Source organism: Hyalella azteca, unplaced genomic scaffold (genome assembly GCF_000764305.2).
Source record: "Hyalella azteca isolate HAZT.00-mixed unplaced genomic scaffold, Hazt_2.0.2 contig16377, whole genome shotgun sequence".
NCBI lineage: Eukaryota > Metazoa > Arthropoda > Malacostraca > Amphipoda > Hyalellidae > Hyalella > Hyalella azteca.
The window spans coordinates 10,154-37,347 of record NW_025946201.1 but is presented as its reverse complement, the minus strand read 5'-3'; the positions used below and the strand labels follow the sequence as shown (position 1 = coordinate 37,347).

General features: G+C 37.6%; 1 protein-coding gene across 1 annotated transcript; it reads left to right on the top strand.

Moving 5' to 3' along the window:
• On the top strand, positions 1 to 23,942 carry LOC108679911 (UDP-glucosyltransferase 2). Its single transcript, XM_018168652.2, has 10 exons — positions 1 to 281; positions 1,031 to 1,297; positions 2,158 to 2,351; positions 2,756 to 2,851; positions 3,797 to 3,890; positions 5,176 to 5,267; positions 9,663 to 9,796; positions 21,907 to 22,126; positions 22,528 to 22,671; positions 22,964 to 23,942. The coding sequence occupies exons 1-10, from the start codon at positions 120 to 122 to the stop codon at positions 23,112 to 23,114; spliced, it is 1,554 nt and encodes a 517-aa protein (XP_018024141.1). The 5' UTR covers positions 1 to 119; the 3' UTR covers positions 23,115 to 23,942.
• The last annotated feature ends 3,252 nt before the right edge of the window (positions 23,943 to 27,194 follow it).

The window sequence follows — 27,194 nt, the reverse complement described above, 5'->3', positions numbered from 1 at the left end:
TCGATTAAGGCACATATTCAATCCCGACTTAGAACTCTCTAACGCTGAGATACATTTGAATTGTTTTTTAGATTCGAATCGCACCGAAAGTTCCAGGGTATACAACTAGTGTAGCACAGATGCAGGTTTGTAAGGTACAGTTGGTGGCGCTGCTGCTGCTGCTGAGCTGCGGCATGTACAGTCACGGCAGCAAGATCCTCGTCATCGCGCCGTTCGGCACCAAGAGCCACTGGCAATTCTTTGGCGAGATTGTCAAGACTCTCGCTAATCGAGGACATCATGTGAGTATTATTCATTATGTTAGGCATATCAAGCATAGATTCCCGCTTAATTCTTACTCACTGATTATTATATATCTGGAGGTTATGGCGACGAGATAACCCCATGACCACCACACATCACGACTGCGCAATAGCCTTTTGACCATCACACGTCATGGCTATGCAATAACGACGTGACCACCACACGTCATGACCTTGCAATAGCCTCATGACCATCACACGACATGGCTGTGTAGTAGCCCCACGGCCTCTATACCGACTATATGTCATGGCCGGCCGTGCAATAACCTACATGCAGAATACCGCACGTCATGGCTGTGCAAGAACCCAATGACCACCACACAGCATAACTGTGCAATAACCACATGCCCACCACACTGAAATATTATATAATATTGTCATCGATCGGGTTAGTTATCCTGTTTCTAATACTAATATATGCTAATGACAAGAGAAGTGGGAAAGAGTAATACGCAGTTTGAGCGGTTATCGGTGGCTTAGAAGTGATTTGCCTCTATTTCGCCATTGATGATTTAGACCTAACAAATCATCAATGAACGCCACCTATATATACTCGCCATACTCTTGATTTTGAGGTGTTTTACCATCGCCATTTGGCAAATGTGGCCACCCATCTTTATGTCACCTATAATCTACCATGAACACCTACAATCATCGATGCGCCACTCTAAGTTTTTATTGAGGATTGACGTAGCGTAACATATTTTATGTGCGATGAAACTGTTCAGGTGACGTCACTGACATCACTGCCGATGATACGCCACGACAACGTCACTGAAATAGACCTTGACATTGACCTGGATCCTATTATCCCGAACACGTTCGAAAATCGCGGTTGGGGGGTGAGCGTTAACCTGTTGAAGAGGATGCCCGGGATGTGCGCTGAAGCGTTGTCGAGGAAACAAGTGCAAGATATTAAAATTGATGAATACGACCTGATATTTATCGGCCTCTTTGTCAGTGACTGCTTTTATGGACTCTTAGAGGATACCCAAGTAAGCAGCGTAACTTAGATTCTACCTACCTGTAATATTTATAAGAATATTGAATCTTTAAAAAATTCGTGATTGCTTACTTATTAGCATTGCGTGTGATAAAATGCTCTATAAAAAATGTGTATTGTGATGCTTATTTTAATTACATATCATGATGGAAGCTTATATCTTGATAATAAATGTCCAGTCGTCGGCGAAGGTGAAGTCTCAAGATCAAGGAAACATGTCACGGAATTCTGATATCTTGAAGAAAAACCCAGCCTGAAATTTGGTCCCACTCGTAAAACATCCACTATCTCGTTTATGATAAGACGCGTGCTGGTCGAAAAGTGATATTATTATCGCAATAAATGAGCAGATGGTTATTATCTGCGGTTAAATAACTCCCGTGCATGCTGTTGTATAATTATTGGCAATTAATCAAAACGGAGTTCATCGAGACCAAGCAATAGGACAAATTTTAACCAATGTTGTTTGTTTGCATTGAAATATGAAAGTTAAAATCGCTTCTAAATCAGTAAGCGAATAATAATTGAAATGAAATTTTGATTTCATATCACTTAAGGCGAAATGCAACAGATTTTCACCTTCTTTCAGAAAAAGGATAGAACCCAATGTTTCTGCCCGCCTAATTATCTGTCATTTTTATCCTTTAATCTAATTAATACCAATCAACTACGATGGCGGGAGCTCGTTGTGACCTCAGGCGTGGGGCATTTTGGTCGTGCAAAATGGAGAAAATTGAGAAAATATTCTAGATGTTTCCTTGCTAATTATCAATCATTAATTTATGAAAGAATAACCAAAATTGTTGTTTAGTTAATTGTGCCTGTGCATGATTTTAATTGATTAATTTGCAGGTTCCAATGATAACCATGAGCCCGAATGGGCTCGTCTCGTACGCCCATGAGCTAGAGGGAAATATAGATTTCCCTTCGTTCGTACCGATGATGGGTACGACGATGTTGCATCCGTTGACGTTCACACAGCGCCTTCTCAATACTTTAGCGAACCTCTTCAGTCATGCTCTTACTAAGTATTATTATCTTCCGAGGTGAGTGCCTGCAGTGCATACTGTCCAAAACGTCAAAAAGGGCGTTGCTTCTCCAGATCGGAGTTAATCATCTAGTGTCATTTTTCGTGTTCCTAAAAAAATCTCGAGCAATTAATGTAAAACTTTCCTCGGCATACATTGGTTTTCCAAGCGTCACATTTGGCAATTAAATTATCTGTGCCCTGAATTGAATCACAGCCCAGAATTTCATGAACGCTCAAACACGTCTGATGTGTTGCTATAGTCTCATTACCACACCGCCCCACTCCGTATGTCTCTATAATGTTTTTTTTTCACTGTTTCTTTAGTTGATTTACGAAATACTGAGAAGTGAATAGTTGTGATAATAAATAACTAGTTTAGCGTTGAAATTTTATTTATCTGATGCGTCGTTTCTTCATCAGTGTTGAAAAAGCATGCAAAGAAGCTGCCCTATGCCGGCCTAACATGAGATCTATTGAAGAAATCGCTGCAAAATCTGCATTCCTGTTCATTAACAAGTAAGAGTTAATCAAGACCGCCAGAGACCGACCGCCAGATTTTAATTTTTTCCCAATCATTTGCAATATGTCGGAAAATAACAAGTTTATTTACAATATTGGCCTTCTTGTATTCAATTTTCACTTGAAACAGAATGTTATGCAGCTTACGCTGAAAGTAGCTAAGGCCGATATCATTTAAAATCGTGTTGTTCCTTTAAAAATTTTAATTTTTAGTCAGTTGCATTTGGATGAGCCTGTATGGCTTTAAATTCAACAATAATCAGCAACTCTAATGTTATTCATAAGGTTCAATAATTAATGCTGAATGTAAGCAAGGGCGTCCAGAATTGCAGCTTAAGACATTCATGATAGCATTAATTCAATAATCTGATCTTTTAACCCTCTACCGCCGTAAGTCACTCTCCGGGAACGTAACGTTCAAATGAAATTATACGTAAAGTATTGAGTGTAACAACCTGAGAACGTTTGTACGCAACAGAGAACATTTTAAAGTTGTCGTACGTGGCGGCAACCATCAGTGCAAGTCATTTTGCGCTCACTAGAACGTATCCTTTTTGGGAAGTAGGATCGTGGTAATATTGCTCCGGTTACCCATGTCAGGCGGTAGTGGGTTTAGTACCAATTTATGAAATTTCCGAATAACTTAGATTGACCTTGTAAAAGACGGAACGAAATGATGCACCGACACGACTGCCATACCACCGTAATTAACACCACCATGTTTTCTGCAGTGGTACTGATAAAAACTGCGGTAATAAAAGTGATTTCGAGGGTAGAATGTAAAATTTTTCATTCGTGTGACCAACATTTAATATAACTTCTTCGAATAATACCCTATCTCCTCGAACAGGTTCAGTGTACCTTTTCTTTGAATAATACCCTAGCTCTTCCTACAGGTGCAGTGAACTTCATATTTAAACAATCCCTGGTGTTCACCCTCAGCGTGCAGGCCCTGGAGACGCCAGTGCGGCCCTACGTGCCGGCCGTGATCCACGCGGGGGGCCTCAACTGCCGGCCCGCCCAGCCGCTGCCGGAGGTGAGCCGCAACATGCGGGACGTGGGTTTATCAGGGCATGGCGCAAACCAAGTAGATATCAATTAGGTATCAAAGATAGAGAAAAATTAGAAAATTTTCAATTTTATGGAGAATCGTAAAAGAAACTGTTTAAATCACAAAACATACTAAATCGAGTATAAAAACAATGAGGCATACAGAAGTATAATTTATCAATAATTTTGCTTAACTTTGTCGTGCCACAAATATTGTGTAGCATTATTTAGAAAGATACCATTCAGAGTAGCTTCCACTTCTGATTATTTTTCCGAATCAGATAATTGCATAGCGAAGGCCGGGTGGATACTAATAAGAAGTATCAAATATAAATAGAGTAATTTGAACGATATAGAGAAGCTAATGAGGAAATAAAATTGTAAACCAGAGAGTGATCCCGTGAAAACACGCCCTCTTAAAGTTTTGAAGTGATGTTCACCTTCATTGAACAACTATCATGCTGCGAAATTAATTGAAAAGAATTACCAAAATTTTTTTTATTAGTAAAGTCCTTTTTACTGCGAGAAGTCAATCGGACATTTATCTTACTTTTATTTCGGTAGTGTGTTTGTTCATGCTTACCTTAAATTTACCTTTGTCATGCTTACCTGAAATTTACTTCTATGCAAAATTATTTCATTTCATGGTAAAACTTATCAATTTGCAATCACAGCGTTTGGAGTGACTATCGGTATTATTGACTAAATAGCAGGAAAATATTTTGTAATTTTTGTAGTTCATTAATTTCAATTTATATGCATATTTTTCTAGGTTTTCGTCTGTTTTAAGCCTGGCACTACAAATATAGTAGGCTGTTATTGACAACGAATCGGGATTTTTCCGGGCCCTGAAATTTCATTCATAATACGAGAATAGGAAAGGATTACACGAAAGGGAGGAAAGAATTGGATTTCATTCAATTAAACACAACAGCTTCATTGTTATTAAAGAAATTATGAAACGGCAACTGATGGGACTTGCATAGATAACAGTATTCTAGAATTGACGGAATTTTCAGGCCCAGGCAGCCTTGCTAGTAAGTTAATTAAGTCCATTATTGTTGCATATTCCGTCCATGGCATTTATGGTTTTCAATTTGCGTAGGTGACAGATTGTTTTTCTTAAAGAGACTTGGTTCTCAGGGATGGTGCACTTGATTTTAATTTTTATCTGTGAAACTGCGATCGCCAATTAATTAAAGACGATTTTTGACACTTAATCGAAATTAAAAACTTTGGTCTGGATTCATTCAAAGCACTTACACCTTCAGGATCTTGCATCCTGGATTGAAGGCTCGGGCGACGCGGGCGCAATTTACTTCAGCCTGGGATCCTTTATAAAGCCGAAAGACATGCCTGAGAAGTAAGTGCGCATCAGAGATGATGTGAGACGGTTAAACAGCTGAGAGTTCCTGGCTCGCCTAGCGCGTAAATTAGCAGCTCTATAAGTCCGCTTTACGCTTTGGTTGTACGAGCAAAATAAGCGTCTGATTAGAATCCGGTCACAGACCGACCGAGCTTGGGGCGATCGTGGGGCACGCGTGTTTGGCACCTGATATATGCTTTGGCACGGGCATGGCTGAATCTGCAAATGGTTAAAAAATGCGCCCTCCCTTCCCCGTAATAATGGGAGAAGGGAGGGGGAATTCGAATCGCTGCACGATGTATATACGTGCAGACTAGACGGAAACATTGAATGTATCACGGCGGCACAATTAAGCAAGTGGCAAGGAAACACGAATTTGAACTTGGAATAGTATCAGTTAATACAACTTTCAACCCAAACTTTCCAACTTATATACCTACAACATTATCTAATATTTACCAGAATGCAAGATTCTCTCACATTGCCAAAACAAAAAAAAAAAACTCCAATATATACCAGCACTCGACATTCTCACACATTGCCCAAAACCAATCATTTTTCAATATTCACTAGTGCTCAACAATCAACATTCTCCAATATTGAACACCACACAATATAAATCAAAATATTCTCTCACCTTAACCAATATTAAAGCATCTCTCATATTCGCCAGAACTAACAATCACATATACTATTAAGCATTGTCCCGCAATAACCACTGAAATCAGTCCTTAAAGTTCTCCCAAAATATTTGCAAACAAGAGCCTAGTGTATCTACAGGGCTCAATAGTGACAACTTCAACACAGCGTAGATTCAATACGGTAGCTAATTCCTGTGTTTCCAGGCATGAAGCACATAAAATATGAATTAATTGTTCGCGGTAATGCAATTCTGGGCCAATTCTTTAAAAAAAAAGTTAAGAGATCGTAAGTTCATCAGCCAGTCATTGACGGTCTTTCAAGCCAAATCCACCAATCATAGATAAGAAAATAGAGCGCAAGTACTTACGTTCACTTTGTGAGTTTTGAAAGTATGGCCCCTGGGCGAGACGACACCTGCGTGCATTCCTATACTTCCTCCTGCATGCGCCGCGTCACATCAGGCGTAATATGCTGACGACCCGTTATCTCAAGACACGTCATTGTATGTACTATGTACCGTCCATCGAACTGTTTTGCACAAGTCAATAAAATTCTGCCTACAGTGATTGTAAAAACAAATAGATCAATTGCTACCGTCAAAATTGCAGTTGGAATGTCTATAGTTCGGAAATTCATCCTTTAATAATTTGTAATTTTTCGAAAATAACCAAATTCATAACACTTCGATTTCACTCTGGTACCAAACCCAATGACATAACAAAAAATAAACACATAATCACTGAAAACGAGCAACCTAGTGACTTACGACAACGCTTTGTATCCCTGTTTGAACGTGCTTCTCTTGCAGCGGCTCGCGGTTCGGTGGTGACTGGTGAAGACATGTAAACCCAATCAAGCAGTCAACTGTTGACTGAACTTACATTTCTACATAGGGATCCAGCTTTATTGATTAATTGGAAATTTAAAACTGAAATATATGGGCAGGAGCAGCTGAAATAACACGCTCATGCCAACATATACCACAAGTTACAAATTTCCATTGAAGACTTTGAAGCTCAACTGTGTGTTCTAGAATACCGCCATTATGGCGCCATGCCCATTCATTATATTATTCACTCTGTGCCCATGTCGATGCATGTCATGAGTTTTTCAACTAACTCCACATTAAAGAGCTTTGTACAGGAAAACTAAGAAACTTGTAGTTTCTAATAAAGCTCAGCTATTGCAATTGATTATTTTGAAGGCATATACTTCACAATTTTATTTTTCCCGCTACGATTACACGTTTGAAATGAGCAAAGTTGGCAGTTCGATATCTGATCATCACATGTACCACGCACAAACTGCCGCCGGCAACGCAAACGTGTAGTGTCGGGTACGTGTTTGTTCGCTCAAGCTTCATTTAAACATTTAACGAGTCTAGCAACAAATTTTGCCCTGCGAACAAACATGATAAAGAAACTATGTGGAGCAGGAACCGTAAAGCATTGACTAGGTTTTGTCATCGATGTTGTTTGAACTAATGACTAAACTTTTTAATTTGTTCAAAAAAGTAGTCAGGTGCCTGGGCAGAGTTGGAAATTATGACACTCACGCCGCGATGAGTGACGCCCAGTACGGACAACTGCTATTGAATAAAATGATCATATTTCACTGAAGAAATTTTGTACATAATAAACCGCACCACAATATGATACAGTTGAGCGCCTCACAATCTTGTGAAACTCACTTGAAAATATTACAATTTTGTATACCTTGTTTGTATAACCAAAGGTACATTGTCCAATGCCTGTCATCTGGCAATACACTGTCATCACAATATCATGCAGTGTCATCTGAAACTTATAGTTACATGAACATTTAAAAAACTTGACGGCCTTGAATGCAAAATCAAACGATCATCTGGTGCTTTTTCTGCCAATTAACAGCTTACATATTAGTTATATGTAATGACGAGGATTTGAAATTTGTCTCTTGCAACAAGCATTAATTTTTTTACTGTCACGTACTTATGAAGTAATTTGCTCCTCTTACACCTCTTAATCATATTTCCCTGCCCTCAAACAGCCAGAGGTTTTTAGATACGGCAAAATAAATTAAGATGTTTTTGTACTATAATTAATGAAATTACAGTACTATGTAACTACTACGTAAGCTCAAAAAAGTGGTTGAGCCAATTCTCATGTCGTTCCATCGTATGACGTAACAAACATACGCGTTGACATACATCGTCGCTATTCCCTGAGCGGGAGATGGTCATGGCTCGCTCAATTACAGCGTCTGACATGAGACAGCCTGACCAGCTGCTCGTTTTGGTTATATTACGTAGATTCGGCCCATTGTGCAATCGACTCCCGCAATAAGCTACTAATTTCCAGCCGAATAGGGTAGAGGGCTGATTTGAACCTGGTTAATCTATGAGACGAGTCAATGGAGCCCGAGGCGACCCAGAATGGAACTCGAATTTCGAATGGGTCGATTTCTGAAAATTATCTCCTTACAAACTACGTTCATTCATGTGCCATTGCTTCCACTGAATTTTTTTTTGCTCTCGTTATCTATTTGCTTTGTGCCATCAGTTGTTTTAAATCTGACAGTGAATATTTAGTTGATTTGTCTTATAGAACTTTTGTGGTTCTAGAAAAGAGGAAACGATTGTTCGAAATCAACTTCGGGCGTCTTGAGCGCGCATAAATGAACTGGCATGAACAGATCAGAAAAATAAGATGCTGGTTACGCAATTTTTTGCGAAAGTTTTTGTATAGAAATAGAGTTGAAAACAAGCAAACTATAGTGTTTTGGACTGAATTCGATGCTATTTTATGTCTTTTTACGTCAGCCAAGTGTAAAGGCGAACCTGCTTGGCCTGTATCAATGAAAGTCTTGCTTCTAACATGTTAACTACCCAAATAGATTACTCTAAATATCCACTTTGAATGCACATAATCTAACTCGCGAATACGCGACATTTGATATGTATTTGTTTTAAAACAGTGGTTCACAAAGTGGGCGATATCGCCCCCCTGCATGAAAGCGATGGAAAGATCTGGGGGGGCGGTGAGGAAGAAAAGGGCATGCAGTTGGGGGGCGGCAGTCCGCGAAGTCTAAGTCAGAAGTTCGTACGTTTGTTTGATGATTTGTACACAACACGTGTAGAACTTGACTCCGAATGGAATAAATTTTTACGAGTTGAAAATCACCGTTTGTTAGTTAGGAATTTATGTTCAAAATTTCGTTCGAATCTGTTCAGTAGTTTGGAAGAAATTCTTTGATCACTGCGAATTTTGGCCCCTATCGCCATATAACTCCCGAATGAAGGTGAAATTTAAAAATTTTTCACGAGCTAAGCATCACCGTTATAGGTCCCAATGAATACGTGTTCCAAGTTTTACCGAGCTGCGTTCATTAGTTAGGGAGATATTCTTTGGTCACTGAATTTGGAGATTACCCGTGAGACCGCTGCGAGACCAGCCACGAGTCCGGCCGTAAATTTGTTCGAGCCGTCTTGAATTTCTAGTGCTGAAACAGTTAAAATTGTAAAAATATATTGTTTTACTAAATGGGACATTATTTGTGAAATATACATTTGTGTTTAACATTTCTGTTTTAAAATTGCAGTATACTAAATGTCAAAAAAGAGCATACTAAATATCAAGAGACAGACACATATTTTATATGTGTCTGTCGCGGGTGGGGGGCGCTAGAGATTCGCTGGGGAGCCAAAGGGGGCGCCAGGCTGAAAAAGTTTGGGAACCACTGTTTTAAACCAACCTTTTAATATTATTTCAGATTCCGTCAGGTGTTTGTGAAGGTTTTCTCGACTCTTCCCCAACGCGTGATATGGAAATGGGACGAGGCGTCGATGCCAGGCCTGCCCCCCAACGTCAAGCTGGCCAAGTGGCTCCCGCAGCAGGATATCCTGGGTGTGTAAAACACAAGTTTACAGTTTGCAATCTCACCGCAAGATATCAAGAGAAATCTTCACGAGATTGAAATCTCCAGTAGCAAAAATAACATGGGTGCGTGCAATGGGAGCTGGTCTTGCCCAAACAAGAATTTCAAAAGTATATGATAGTTTAGAGTAAATGTGGAATGCGGTTGCTACATATTTATTTAACATGAAGCTACGAAAAAACAAAAGTAGTTCATTAAGTGTAACAAGTTTGTCGTCATCGCAAGTCACCCTGAGGTGCATTTGTTCATCACCACGGCGGGCTGTTAAGCAAGCTGGAGGCTATTTACCTCATTGTTCCCTTCTTTTTATATGATAGCACTCATAATCTGCCCTATTCATTAAGTATAACAAGTTTGTCATTGCAGGTCACCCTAAGGTGCATTTGTTCATCACCCACGGCGGGCTGTTCAGCACGCTGGAGGCTATTTACCACGCTGTTCCCATCCTCGGCTTTCCTGTGTTTTTCGACCAAGGCAGTAACATGATCAAGTCTACAGCCGACGGCATTGCCGAAACCATCGACTGGGATGACCTTACGGAGGATTTGTTAAATAATACAATACACAAAATGTTGACCGACAAGAAGTGAGCGGCAGCGTTTGTTCAGTTAACTTGTGAATTGGTCCTTCATTTTTTATCAATCTTCTGACACTGCTCGTCAATTACTAGAGTCTGAAAATAGAATTTTAATTACCAATGTAATTATGAGCTGCAGTATTACTTCCATACGTTTGTGTCGTAAGCATTGTTGTATCAAACGATATTGTTAATAGAAATGTAATGTCCCATGTTGGCTAATTTTTTCACTTAAAATACAAATTGTTTCTCTATTTGGACATAAAAATAATAATTGCTCTGGTGAGACGATGCTGTTATAGGACTAAGACCACCGGTGAGCTCAAGAAGAAAAAAGAGTAGCATGTGGTTAACTTGGTAATAGAAAGAGGTTACTGAGCCAAATGTATTGTGAAACTAAAAAGACTTCTGTAACTAGAGCAAGCATTATAAAAAGTATCAAGAATTTTTTGAAAATCTATTGAACGTTATAAAAACGTAACATAATCTGCGAAATCAATTTGAATGACAACATATACTTTGAAATTTCATATTACATTGTTTTGAGACATTTGAGAAGAGCAGATCTATGTACAGTGGCGGAAATGGCTACGACCACCTAGTTTTTTCTGAATATTTTGTCTTGCATAGAAAAATAATTGATTCTAATTATGCGTTTTAAAATTACCTTTAAAAACGGCTTCAACGCTTTACCAAAAAAATTATTTTTGTTTTCAAAATATATGAGAAAAAATGATGAAATTTAGAAAAAATAGAAAAAAACATTTAGAAAAAACCATTTACTAATTTCCAATTACTCACCATTTCCTAACAAGTGATCACTTATTCACACATACGCGATAATTTATTCGCCATACACAAGCGATCATTTATACGCCACTCATGCGCGATCACATATTCACCACACTTAAGCGATAACTTATTCGCCATACGCAAGCTATTATTTATTCGCTATATGTGCGATTATTTATTCGCCGCCGTTTGTGCGTGATCGTGGTGTGCTGATCGTTTGTAGTAGTCGTATTACTCACAAACGATCATTCATTCGCCACACACACTCGATCAATCACTCATCATTTCCTAATTTCCAATTACTCACCATTTCCTAACAAGTGATCACTTATTCTCACATACGCGAACATTTATTCGCCATACACATGCGATCATTTATACGCCACACATGCGCGATCACTTATTCACCACATTTAAACGATCAGTTATTCGCCACACGTAGGCGATCAATTATTCACCATAGACAGCGATAATTTTTTCGCCATACACAAGCGATCATTTATACGCCACACATAAGCGATCAGTTATTCGCCGCACGCACATAAGAATAAAAAAGCCTCGTATTTTGATATGAGAAACATATTAAATTCAATTTACCCCCTCTACCTTCGTATCGCTTTTAGACAACATTTTTAGATAACATTTATATAAGTGAATGAGATCTGAGATATGATCATGAGATATAAGTGAATGAGAATTCATTCTGTACCTATATAATGATCATTAATCCGTCACTCAGAAACGACCGCAAAATTGCACCGGGGAAAATGGATAACCCGGTCTGCTTTTCTTACAAGTTTAACTTTGATTACACAGGTCTGCCAAAAAATTTGGAAATTTTTTATTTCGTAAATTATATTTATGTAGTTTTTGTACTAATTTTATAAATGATTCTTTTAGATCACGATCAATTCCCTAGAATATAATTTTAAAAATCATAATTTTTTAATATAAATTAATAATTTAACCGTTTGAATTAACTAATAAATTTATTAATTGAACCGTGAATTGAATTGGAACCGTTTTTAAACCTAGTTTAGCCTTGTATAGTTGAAATCCAGTAATTTTCTATGCAAGAAAAAATATTAGAAAAAACTGTGTGGTCGTATAGCCATTTCCGCCACTGTAGGGCAGACCTATTCTCGTTGAGTTCCGTACTCAGTTCAGCATTCAACTGGGCTCTTGGAATTCAAATAGTATCAAATGATTTTTATGCAATTACCCAAGCTGCGAGTGTTCACTGAAACTGTGGAATTTTTAACTGAAAATATTGTATATAAAGCATTTCTATCGGAAAAAATCGACTAAATAAAATTTTCTTTTAATTTGTCAATACTTCAGTGGTTCGATGCTTCTAAATAAATCAGAACTTTTGTCTGAGAATGCGGGCTGTGACGTAGGTTTTTTATTGCGCAGGTGTCACTAAGAAAGGTACGTCGGAGAATTTATCTACTTGCTCTAGCTTAACTCTAGCATAGATGCATTCACTGAGACAGCCACGATGAAACAAGCTCAGATCATGGCGGATTTATTAAAAATTCACTGATAACCCAAATGATCATGCAAACGTTTGTAAGATTTTTTCGAAGTTTTTTAAAAGGTTGAACGGTTATTTCGAACCTTTGGATAGATTTAATAATATATACAAGCTACGATTTACTAATATTCCTACATTCAGTTTCTATCCATTTTTCACACTCGTTTTACTTGGGAACGGAAAAATTTTAGCAACGCCTGCCGTTACATTTACTTGGGTCATTTGATCATGAACATGCGAAGATGTGATAAAATTACATTCCGCCTGACCATTTATGTCAAAAATTAAGCTGAGATAAATTTGGGAGTCGTTCATTCTTATCACGAATTCTATGACGCTGGACTGGGACTACGAGCTGAAATCGCGTATTTTATTTTATCAAAATATTTCCTGATTTTCGCATATATTGTAAGCAGAAAAATAATTACTCTTTCCCTCCATTCCACCAAAACTCCCCCCAAAAATAAGTTAGTAGTCCTTAGCTAGTAAATACATTGATACACTAGAGAAGAGATGAAAAAAAGAAACAAGTTTGATGTAGATGAAAATTTCAACTACATCAAACTTTGAGCAACCGTTGCTTCTAAGGCTGAAAAATGTTGTTTCCTATCAAGTCATAATAAGTGCGACACTATTACCACGTTTGATAAGTTAAGTCACACATGCCAGGTTAGGTTAAGCAATAGGTTAAATTAAGTAATAACAATCGTGTTTAAAATTGCCACCGTTTGAGAGTAAGCGGCCGAATCATCTTAATTGCGTAGAGACGCAAACTCTATTCCACTATCATGTTACCTCCGTGAGTTTTAAAACGATTGCATATTGCTTACTTACTTCATACCTAAAACTTACTTACTTCATACTTTTTTTATCTTAAAAATGTTAATAATTTATCAGATTGTGTGTACTTCGGTGTTATGTTAATTAATTTCGGAGAAGAAATACTCTTAAGTTCGATATTTCGGCTGTCGAAATTCAATGCGGCAAATATTGATACTTCCAAAAGATACTGATGCTTACAGAAGATACCAACAGGGATGAATGTAGATTAATTATACTTACACATGTGAAGCATTCCTCCGTGGCTTTCTCGTTATCGAAAATAGTAATTTCGTTCCTGAAGTTTTTGTCAGTCCGTCTCATTAATAACAGATCGCAATTTGATATAGGCAACTAAACGAAAGGAACGAGTAATTACTAAAATTCATTTCAGGTTACCTGCAATGTGGCCGGTTGAATAAAAGGCGTAAAGTAGTTGAGTGTGATTAATAGTGAGTAGTATCATAGTATGTGATTAATAGTGAGTAGTATCAAAACACTGAATCTCGTTCGTTTCATTTAGATATCCCGACGATGACAGTTGAAAATTTAAACACAGTTTTCGAACTTTCATTATCTTCACGTGCGTTTTTTGAATAAATAGGAAAGTCTTCGTAATCTAAACTGTAGGTATAGTCCGAAACGACCAAATGTAGGATATCAATTCATACAATAGGACACAGTGAGCATACGCGTTCACGTAACGTCCTATAATTATATTGATTTGCCTTACTTGTACGTGTATGTGCATAGTTCCAAGTCATTTACCTCTTTCAGGTCAAACGAGGAAAAAATCATGATTATGTACATGAATGTCGTATACTTGATTGATAACGCCTCGTAATCTCAGATAATGCCGATCTCCTAGTGACTGTCTGTAAGTGTGTCATTCTCTTTCTGCGAAGTAAACGAATAGTTGTCCCTATTTAACCGAGGCAAACGCATGTGTATATTGTTTTTCGTACGTTGGAATAGGGAAGGTAATAAATTTTTTTAGTTTACGTAAGTGAAGTTGATTTAGTTGCAATTTCTCAAGTTTAATTATCTATAACATATGTAATAAAACATTAAGACTTTTCACACGGACGGACTTCTATTCTAAAACATTTTGCCAGCTTTACCAAGTGTAATTATAATGTTTCATGGGGCATTTCTTTCCGGCTATTCAGCGAGATTGAACGGCTCAGAAATTAGTCGTTAATTTCGTATTATGCGAACTCTTTTCCTGATACCAATTATCTATTGGCTGATGGGACACCAAAAATAATAAATGTAGTAGATGATTGCCTTGTGGTTTGTGAGTTGGGTCCCTGCCATTGGTTTTTTGCTTTTAATTTCTAAGATTATTAAATCTGAATTTAAAATAGTTTTAAAAAAGGAGTTCAATCTTTCCGAGAGTTTATGACAGGAGTTCAAACCAAAAGTGTTCAGTCCAATCACGACGTTATTTAATCGATTAGCCAATGGTAAACGACATAGCTTGAATAATACTTTTTATTGTACGACTTAATCACGTATTCAATGCCAACTTAGAACTCTCTAAGGCTGAGGTACATCTGAATTGTTTACTTAGATTCGAATCGCACCGAAAGTTCCAGAGTACGCAACTAGTGTAGCACAGATGCAGGTTTGTAAGGTACAGTTGGTGGCGCTGCTGCTGCTGCTGAGCTGCGGCATGTACAGTCACGGCAGCAAGATCATCGTCATCGCACCGCTCGGCACCAAGAGCCACTGGCAATTCTTTGGCGAGATTGTCAAGACTCTGGCGAATCGAGGACATCATGTGAGTCTTTTTCAGTGTATGAGGCATATTAAATATAAATTCCCGCAGGTTTCTTACTCACTGATTATTATATGTCATGAGGTTATGGCAATGTGATAACACTATGACCACCACACTTCATGACAGTGCAATGACCACATGACCACCTCATATTTTGGCCGTGCAATAATCATATGCAGATTCACTTAAGTAAGATATAATATTGTCATTGATCGCGACAATTATCCTGTTACTCTTAGAGCTAATATATGCTATGTAATTTGCAATTTTAGCGAACGGTTGTCGGTGGCTTACAAGAAGTTTGCCTGTAATGCGAAATCGATGATTCAGACCTTATAAATTATCGATGACTGCCACCTATACTCGCCACACTCTCAATTTTTAGGTGCTTTACCATCGCCTTATTTCCGTTGTGGCCACCCTTCGTTGCGCCTTCTATAACCTACCATGAACACCTATAATCATCGATGCTATAATCATCCAGGTTTTTATTTAGAAATGACGTAGCGTAACATATTTTATTTGAGATGAAACTGTTCAGGTGACGTCNCCCTCCCAATAGCCCTCTTCTTCTTTACCGCCCCCCAAAATCTTTCAAACGCCCCTAGGGGGCGATATCGCCCACTTTGGGAACCACTGCTCTAGAACAAGGAAACGTGGCATGGAATTCAATTATCTTGAACAGTACCCCCACTCTAAAATTTGCTCACACTCGTAATACATGCATTATCTCGTTATGATGAGACGCATGCTGGTCGAAAAGTGATAATATTATCGCAATAAATGAACAGACGTTTATTATCTGCTGTTGGATGCCTCCCGTGCATGCTGTTGTATAATAACTTGCAATTAATCAACGTTAAGTTTATTGAAACCAACCAAACGGACGAATTTCAACCAATGTTATTTGTTTGCATTAAAAGATGATAGCTGAAATTTATTTCAAATCAGAAAGTGAATAATACTTGAAATGAAACTTCGATTTCATATAACTAAAGTCAAAATGCAACAGATTTTCACCTCATTTCATGAAAATGATGTACCCAAGATTTTTGAACGCCTAGTTATCTGTCATTTTTATCCCTTGATCTAATTAATATCAATCAACTAGGATGCCGGGAGCTCGTGACCTCAGACTGTGGCATTTTGGCCACACAAAATGGAGAAAATGGCAAAAAAATATTCTAGATTTTCCCTTGTTAATTATCAGTCAATAATTTTTCAAAAAGAACCAACATTGTTGTTAACTCAATTGTGCCTGTGCCTGATTTTAATTCAATTATTCTCAGGTTCCAGTGATAACCATGAGCCCGAACACGCTCGTCTCGTACGCTCATGACGTCGTGGGAAATGTTGATTTCCCTTCGTTCGTGCCCACGATTGGTCTGACGATGATGCATCCTTTGACGTTCACGCAGCGCCTTCTCAATATTTTAGTGAACCTCTTTAGTCATGCCCTTACTAAGTATTATTATCTTCCGAGGTGAGTGCCTGCAGTGTATACTGTCCAAAATGTTAAAAAGATGTTGAGAAATTTTTAGTTTTGTTATTTTCCAAGCATCAATGTTTTCTCCTTCAATACGTTACCAGGGCTTATATACACCGATAGAGACGTTATTATAACGTTCTATAGCCGAGCTTCATGTCGTCGAACATGATGGTCGTTAGTTTGTCTGTTAATCTCGTTTATGTGTTACTTAAGTATTTAAAGAATATAAATATTGCTTCACTTGAGGTCAAGTGAACAGAGAAGTAAAGAACCACACAAGAAAGGAGTCATGGGATACAAAATTTAGTGGATATCCGAATTTTTCGGAAGACTTCAGCTGTATTGACAGACGTATATTGGCTAAAATTAACATCTGTAGAGTTAGTTATAACCCTATACTAACCCTTTTTACCACCCTAACCATAGCCTTATGGGGTTGGCGTTAAAAATCATGTCGCACAATTGTTATCATCTTTTCGGTGTCGCACATTTGAGTACAAACTAATCACCGAGCATATAGTGCGACGCTGTCTTGTCGCGCAACTACCTCGCGTCGCGGATTTTCATCAAAAACGCCGCGCTATTGACCGACTAATGCATAAATACTATATATATATACTATACATATTTTATAGGCATTCTGTTATCATCGATATTTTCCTATTTTAATGCATTTCATACCTATTCAGATCGAAGTTAATCATATAGTGTCATTTTTCGCATCTCTGAAAGGTATTGGATCAAGTGATAAAAAAATTTTCCTTGGCATACTATGGTTTTCCAGGAGTCACATTTGACAATAATTATTGTCTTATATTAGCCCTGAATTAAATCACAGCCCAGAATCTCATCAACGCTTCAAACACGTCTGATGTGTTGCTAGTCTTATTACTACACCGCCACACTCCGTATATCTCTATAATGCTTTTTTTCACTGTTTCTTTAGTTGATTTACAAAATAGTGAGAAGTGAATGGTTGTGATAATAAATAACTGGTTTAGTGTTAAAATTTTATTAATCTGGTGTATCGTTTCTTCATCAGTGTTGAAAAAACATGCAAAGAAGCTGGCCTATGCCGGCCTAACATGAGATCTATTGAAGACATCGCTGCAAAGTCTGCATTCATGTTCATTAACAAGTAAGAGTCAATCAACACCGTCAGAGACCGTGGAAATTTAATATTTCTCCCAATCATTGCAATGTATTAGAAAAGAACAAGATTATTCACAATATTGGCTTTCTTTTGTCTTAACCCGTGTTGTCTTAAATTTATTCCAATAATCAGCGACTTTGAAGTCATTCTGAAGGTTTATTAATTAATGCTGAATGTAACCATGGGCGTCCCATAATTGCAGCTTAAGACATTTATGATAGAATAAATATTCATAATTTGATCTTCTAAGTACCAATTTATCTAATTTCTTTAATTAATTTGACCATGTAAAAGACAGAACGAAACTATGCACCGACATGACGGCCATCCACCTTAATTAACACCACCAAGTTTTTAACACTGACGTAATAAATGTAATTTCGATGACTGAATATCTAGTTTTTCACTTTTGTGACGAACTTCTTTTAATATAACTTCTTGAAACAATACCCTACCTCCACTAACAGGTTCAGTGTACCTCTTTTTTCAACAATCCCTCGTGTTCACCCCCAGCGTGCAGGCCCTGGAGACGCCAGTGCGGCCCTACGTGCCGGCCGTGATCCACGCGGGGGGCCTCAACTGCCGGCCCGCCCAGCCGCTGCCGGAGGTGAGCCGCAACATGCGGGACGTGGGTTTATCAGGGCATGGCGCAAACCAAGTATATATCAATTAGGTATCAAAGATAGAGCAAATTTAGAAAATTTCCTATTTTTATGTCAAATCCTAAAAAAAATCAAATCACAAGACATACTATATCGAGTATAAATAACAGTGAGGTATTCAAAAATTTAAATTTATGAATAATTTCGCTGAACCTAATCATGCCCAAAGATATTGTGTAGCATTCCATGGTAAAATGACAGAGTAGCTTCCATTTCTTCTGGTAATATTCATAAATCAGATGAGTGCCATGCGAAGACCGTGTCGATAATAAGAAGTATCAAATATAAATAAAGTAATTTGAAAGATATGGACATTTGAACGATATTAATTGTGAACAAGATGGCGGTCCTGTGTAAAAACGCTTTCTAAAAGTTTTGAAACGCTTTCTAAAAGTTTTTGTCATGCTTACCTCAAACTTATAACTTCTATGCAAAATTATTTCATTTCATGGTAAAACTTTTTTAATTTGCAAGCACAACGTTAGGAGTGACTATCGGAATTATTGATTATGTACTAGGAAAATATTTATTATTTTTAATTTAGTAGTAGGTATATAGTTTTAATTTTAATTTTTTGTTTAAATATTTAGTCATTTCACTTTTTTTAGTTCATACATTTCAATTTCTATACATATACTTACTAGATTTTTAGCCTGTTCTGAGCCTGGCACCAGAAATAATAAGGGGCTGTTAGGGCGCGTATCGGGACTTTTCCGGGACCAGAAATTTCATTCATAGTATGAGAATGGGAAATGACTACTAGCAAGGGAGGATAGGATTGGAACTTCATTCAATTTGAACACAATATAGCTCCGTTGTTATTAATGAAATTAAGAGACGGCAAATGATGGGACTTGGGATAACAAGATTCTAGAATTGACGGAATTATCAGGCCCGGGCAGCCCTAAGTTAATAAAATAAATTATTGTTGCATTTCCGTCTATGGAATTTATGGTTTTCTATGTACGTAGGTGATAGATAGTTTTGCTTAATTAAAGAGACTTAATTGGCTCACAGAGATAGTGCACAGATATGAATTTCACATTCACATCTGTGAAATTACGATCGCAAATTAATTCAAGACGATTTTTGACACCTAATCGAAATTAAAAACATTTGGTCTGGATTCATTCGAAGCACTTTACACCTTCAGGATCTTGCCTCGTGGATTGAAGGCTCGGGCGACGCGGGCACCATTTACTTCAGCCTGGGATCCATTGTAAAGCCGAAGGACATGCCTGAGAAGTAAGTGCGCATCTGATAAGATATGAGACGGTTAAACTGCTAAGACATCTTTGATAACATAAGCAAAGTGCCTATTTAATGTTAAATTTTATCAAACTGCACTCGTAAAAAACGTCAGAAAACGAAAATCATGTCTTTTAAAGTTTTTTTCCAACGTATGCATCATACTAATTCAATTTTTATTTTCTTCTGTCACAAGTTTCAATTTAATTCGTGTAAATTAGCTTTAATTAGCATATTAGCTAAATATGAGCTAAGTTCATAAAATGTAGCAAATTTGATCGTAATTTATCTACGAAAGCCTTTCGATAACTGAAAATTGTCTTATTATTAACTGCGTTCACTCATTTGCCATTGCTCCCACTGAAATTTTTTTTGCCCTCATTATATTATCTATTTGCTTTGTGCCTTTAGAAAGCTTAATCGTCTAACAATTAAAATTTGGTTAATTTGTTTTGTAGAACTTTTCAGGTTCTAGGAAAGAGGAAACGAATGTTCGAAGTCATCTTCGGGTGTCTTGCGCATGTAAAAAAAATTAACTAGTATGATATCAACCAGATAAAAAAAATAAGATGATGGTTACGTAATTTCTTAAAGATTTTTACACAGTAATGGCGCTGGAAGCAAGCAAAATATAGTGTTTGGACTAAATTCGATACTTTTTTTATGTCTTCTTACGTCAGTGGAGCTAGGCATCTCAAATCTGAACATATATTTTTCCATAGCTTTATCTAGTCTGTTCTTGAACGCGCTCATACTTGGAGCGCCAACGATGTCTTCGGGGAGGCTGTTTCACGTGACAGTGAAAAAATTCTATATCTTCTATGTTGATAATGTTATCGAAAGAACAGTGTGGGATATGAAGACAGTAAATTTAATGGCCAAAGGAAACCAAATAATTTATTTTAAAAATCACTACGTGTGGTTATTATTGGCTTCATGCTTAGTGATGAATATTTTTGCAGAAGATTGCTCTCTAACAAGCAAACTTTCTGCCGTATGCATTTTGTATACTGACTTCGAATACTTGTGATTCAGCATTTCCGATAATGCGGTAACCGGTTTACGTCGCAAAAAAGGGAAAATGACCGCTGCGAAAATGTTTGAGTGCCAATTATAAATATCACACTTTCGGAACGATTATTTATAAATGCCGCAAAATTAGGGCAAAGAAAGTTTCTATATGACCCACGTTTTAGTTAACTTCAAACCAACAGTGTTCATTTCGTTCGCCACTCTTGTAAAATACAATATAAATTTTCATCTATAAAGAGCTATAGGAATACCCGCCACATTCGAATAAACGCCTGGTTAAGTCAAATTTGAACTTGAAATTTCTGGATATAATTCAGGTTTTTTTTCTAAAAATAATGAGGACTTTTCTCTCCCAATGACTAATTCTCGTCTAAATGGATACTCAGAAACATATTCTATGCAGTTTATAATTATCATAATTATGTACATTATATTTGTCGTAGGCACAGGCACTGCAAGGTGCACATGTTCTAACATCACCCACGGCGGGCTGTTCAGCAAGCTGGAGCCAATTTATAACGTTGTTCCTTTAGTTCTATATGATAGTACTTGTGGGTGCATGCTCAACTGAGCAAAAGCCTCCAGTAGGTCCGTTGGCATTTGCCGGGGGCTCGCCCTAAGCTCTAAGGTGAATTAAACGACGAATTCAGACTTCGTATTGGAGGAAAACCAAACTAGGTTACAGAAATCTACATCGACCGTGTAGTGGGCGAGATTCACAAACTATAGAAATTGTTATTGGACACAAAAAAAAAATCGTAATGGCCTCAGAGGGTAAACGGCCTGAACAGGGCTTGTCAGCTACGGCTCAAGTCAGCGCGATCAAGACGGAGGCCTTAAGGCCTCCGCATTCACATTGGCTACGCTTGCAATCACAGGGCTAACTCGCTTGGCCGCACGGTGCACGCACTAGCGGTATCCAAATACCCTCACAGTACTCATAATCTGCCCTATTCCTTAAGCATAATAAGTTTGTCTTCATCGCAGGTCACCCTAAGGTGCACTTGTTCATCACCCACGGTGGGCTGTTCAGCACGCTGGAGGCTATTTACCACGCTGTTCCCATCCTCGGCTTCCCTGTGTTCGCCGACCAAGGCAGTAACATGATCAAGTCTACAGCCGATGGCATTGCCGAGACCATCGACTGGGACGATCTTTCGGAGGATTTGCTAAATAATACTATACACAAAATGTTGACCGACCAGAAGTGAGTGGCAACGTTTGTTCTGTTAACTTGTAAATTGGTTCTTCGGTTTCGTTTGTTCTGTTAACTTGTGGATGTTCAGTTAACTTGTGAATGTGTTTGAAGTTTCACCTGAAAGTTTCAACTTTCAGACGCTGCGCTTCAATTACTAGAGCCTGAAAATAGTATTTATTTTACAATTGAATTATGATCTGCAGTATTAGTTTTTTACGTTAAGATTGTTGTAATGATTGTTGTATGAAACGATTTTGTTCATAGAAAGACTTATCTTCGTATCCCATGTTGTATAATTCCTTCGCTTAAATTACAAATTGTGTTCGTGTTATGAGCAGAAATTAATGTGCAACGTAGCAACGTCAAAATTCAATGTTTGGCAACAAAGTAACGCTGAATGCTTCCTTAAGATATCAGAAGACTGTCAATCATCGCTCGCAACTGATGCGGGACCAGCCGATGTCTCCCCGAGATGTTGTGGTTTACTGGACCGAGTACGCCATCCGCCACAAAGGGGCGCCACATCTGCAGTCCCCTGTCAAGGGAATGGCTTGGTGAGTGCTTCATATTCGACTGTTTACGCCCGCTATCACGATAAAAAAAAAGAATGAAAAATTAAAAATCTTGGTATCGTTAAATTAAATATTCCTGAGCATGTCTAATTCTCACTTAGCCATTCTCGGCCGAAAATATCAATATTAAGGAACTAAATTTTTCTTCAATCAAATCGAGCATTTTCATTACTGCGCACGACCAGTCCCATTCCTATTTTACATAAAACTCTTTTAGTTTCAACTGTCACAACCCTAAACTGCCAGTCAATTTTAAAGTAATCTCATTTTCCAGGTACCAGATCTATAACGTCGACGTCTGGCTGTCCTTGATTGTGATCTCACTCGCGTGTCTCTATTTGGACATAAAAATATTAATTGCTCTGGTGAGACGATGCTGCTATAGGACCAAGACCACCGGTGAGCTCAAGAAGAAAAAAGAGTAGCCTGTACTCAACTTGGGTGATAAAAATGGGTCTCTAAGACAAATGAAAAACTGAAAAAAGAGTAGCCGTGGGAATACGTGCCATCCACTTAGACAATATTCTACTCCTGCAATAAAGCACATAGCGTCACATATCATGCAATTTAACGGGGTTACAAAATCACAGCAAAAATTATTTACATCCTGATCTAGACAAGTAGTCTATAATGAAGCAAGTATCGAACCTACTGATGCTTAATTAAATTTAAAATAAAAGTTCGAGGCAATTTTCGTTGAAAACCACCGGGAATATAAGGAATGAAAGGAAAAAATTCTTGTGGATGACATGGGTTTCATTGACGATATAAGTTTTTGATAATCCGCATATTAGTAATCTGATACATTTCTGTAAATAGGTTTTGTCGTAAGTTTGATGTCATTGAATATTTATTGCCTTTGATATTGTGAAGTTATTTAAAACTATGGCACTGAATGAAAGAAACAGTTAAGCTTATACTGCAAATATTTGTATTAGGAATCTAATATTAATAAGAAATAGAATTTTAGTAATTTTTAAAGTGCGTTTGAATTGAGATCAATGGTTGCGGATAGATAAGATCAGACTAAACGTTTACTAGAGGGAGGAAACACGTGTTCCACTTGTAACTCGTACTACAAGTAACTGGAAGGTAAAAATTGAATACACACCTTGTCAGTACCGAGGACCATTATAAAAACGGCGAAGAACTCCTCATTTTTAGAATAATGCCAAATGTTGAAAGTGCAATACAAGATTTTATAGTGACTATTTTCTCTTTTTATTGAAATGAATAAAATTGAACGACTTGTATGCTAAATTATTCTTTTTGGCCCAAACCGATTCCCATTCATTACTTGAAGCGATTTTTAGTTCATTGCTTTAATAAACATCAAAATCAATAGTTGCTAAATCGAAGTTGCAAACAAGGGTAGTTCGGGATAGTTACAGCTTCGGGATAGTTAGCTCTGGATTATTTTTCCCCAAAGTCATCTAACCAAAATTATCTTACTAAAGGTACTATTAACCCTATCTACATCAATAAGGCCAAACAAAAGAAAAGTTTTCTGCTGCGCGACGCCACTCAATGAACCCTAATATTTCTGAAAACATAAAGTCAAGTGCGATGGATTTAGTTATATGTTTGAAAAATCATTCTATGGAAATCGAAAAAGTAAGGTAAATTAAACATAAAAACATTAGCTCAAACGTCCCTGCCAATCAGAAATTATTATACCATATATATCATATAATAATGATGTCGGCGCTGAAGAATAGGCCTGATGTAGCCTGCCGCCGATTCTTGTACTTTTCGCAACTTGTCCACAAAAGATCTAAAAGCAGGTTCTTTGACCGGATATTTATAAAATGACATTAGTTTGAAATAGCTACTAGACTTCCACCATGTCCGATAGTGTGCTAGGCATTTCAAGTCTGAACATATATTTCTCCATTGTTTTACCTAGTCAGTTCCTGAACGCGTTTATACTCGGAGCGTCAACGATGTCAACAGGAAGGCTGTTCTACATTGTAAGGGTATCGATGAGGCTGAACGGCTTCAATCGAATCGGTGGGTAATAATGGACGAGTTAAACAGTAATTTTAATTGCATCTAAACTGATAGACAAGAATGAATGCTTAACTTAATAATTAAAGCAATGTCGAAGATATTGGAGGAGTATAGATAGCCGACGGTCGAGTTACAGACGACTGATGTTAGAGTTACAGACGACTGACGGTATGGTTACAGACGACTGACGGTAGAGTTACTGACGGCTGACGGTAGGGTTACAGACGACTGACGGTAGAGTTACAGACGACTGACGGTAGAGTAACAATAAACGACTGACGATAGAGTTACAGGCGACTTACGGTAGAGTTACGAACGACTGACGGTGTAGAATTACAGACGACTGACGGTAGAAGCACAGACGATTGACGGTAGAGTTACAGACGACTGACGGTAGAAGCACAGACGACTGACGGTAGAGTTACAGACGACTGACGGTAGAATTACAGACGACTGACGATAGAGTTACAGACGACTGACGGTAGAAGCATAGATGAATATAACGTCTCATAGGCCCACTGATAACACTGTTGGGGTAGTCTTGCCCTTAACTCGAGTGTTCCAGATAGTCTCCCCAACCGGACCTGAAATAGACACAAGAGAGATCAGCATGGCCCCTTAAATGTTTCAAAGGTACAGAACATAACGATCACAGGTCAGACAAGTGAAGATTATTCATCAAGGGCACATTACTAACCTATGGTGATGGCGGCTAGAGCAAGAGTGGCTGATGGCCGGCTAATGAACTCTGATTATGACTACGAGTAAATATTACCCTAGGGTTAACTAGAAATGGCTTGATCCTTACACACATGTCGGTGACTATAGGAGCGAGAAGAAATTGTGTCGCGTGAGTGAGATACAACGCAGATTTTAAGATCAGTTCAAGAAGTTTGATTGATATATTTACCTGCGTTTCAATATGCCTAGAAAATTTCAGAACCTTGTCGACATAAACTGCCAAACCTTTTTCTCGTTACAACCATGTACGAATATTTACTCAAATTCGTACCATATACGTACAAGAGACAGTCAAAATTTAACTTGTAATATAGGGACAGTTTTTACATTTTCATTGACGGTGAATGCTTGAATAAATAATCAATTCTCTTTGGCATTAATCATAATCATGAGCTACTGCTTGTTAACCAACCAATATGTGTTTACTTAGAACTGTTGGATTTATTCATAATGTTAAAATAAGTTATTTTGTAACTATTCTGACGTATTTGAGCGGAAAAGGCAAGGAACTTCGAAAAACTACCTGACCTTGCGACATGTCACTTCAAGCATACCGTGACATTTCGATTATATTTATTATTGCCATCGACGATAATCATGCGTACACTTAGAAAAATGGAAAGTATGTTATGTAGTCCCTGCTAATATTGTAGTTTTCTACTACATAAAACCAGCCTCCTCCTTGTTTCCTAACAGAAAACAATAAAAAACTAAACTATTACAAAACTGCTAATCTATTCATTTTCTAAAAGAAGAAAATCAAAACTAAAACAACATAAATTAGTTTTCCGTTCGTTTCTAATGGAATTGAGGATCAGAGGTACGCCACTTACTGTGTTTTGTTTTCCTGATTTGTATATGATTTGAATTATATATTGAAAAACTAGGGGCGAGGGGAACAATAAATGAGGAAAATAGTAAATAGTATAGTAAATAGTACAGGAAAATAGTATAGTAAAAAAATTAAAATAAAAAATTGAAAAAGGGATTCCGGAGTCAATAGATATATTATTTTTACAAATCTAGTGATATGTTTCTCGATGTGGTAACACGAAAATTAAAGGAGGAGATAGATTTATAAAAATCTTTTTGACGTTTTCAATTCATTTTTCGATTTATTTTAATTTTCTTCAAAAATTAACTAAGTTTCAGGACGATCGGTCATTTATTTCAGAAGATAGTTTTTACGGTAGACGCTCCCCTGAATGACGATAGCTCGACATGGTAAGGTTGAATTATATTATAAAAGTAGGATAATTCATTTGAGTTCATGAACGATACAGCACATGCAGCGAATAATTCATTGTAGTGAACGTACTAGGAGCTGTATCACATGTAAAGAGGAGCTTCAAACATCTTAATACGTGTGCAAGACTTGCAACAGTGTTGTTACATGCAGTTTAACTGGTGAAATGAACCTTACTCTTCATTCAAAGTTGTTCAGCTTGTATAAGCTCAACCTATTTTTCAAAAGTTTCATGAAATTATTTTGAACAACAAATAAATCTCCATTCATTTTTTGTGTCAATTATTAAGAATGGACCTAGATTTTCCCTGCAGTTGCCTCACCGCAGTGGGCCGATGGTTCCAAAACTTGCTGCGTGATCGATGGCTAATTTTTCGACTTGAAATACAAATTGTATTCGTGGTATGTGCTTAATTACACGACATAGTAACGTCAGCACTGAATGCTTGTCAACAAAGTAACGCTGATTGCGTCCCTAAGATATCAGGAGACTGTCAGTCATCGGTCG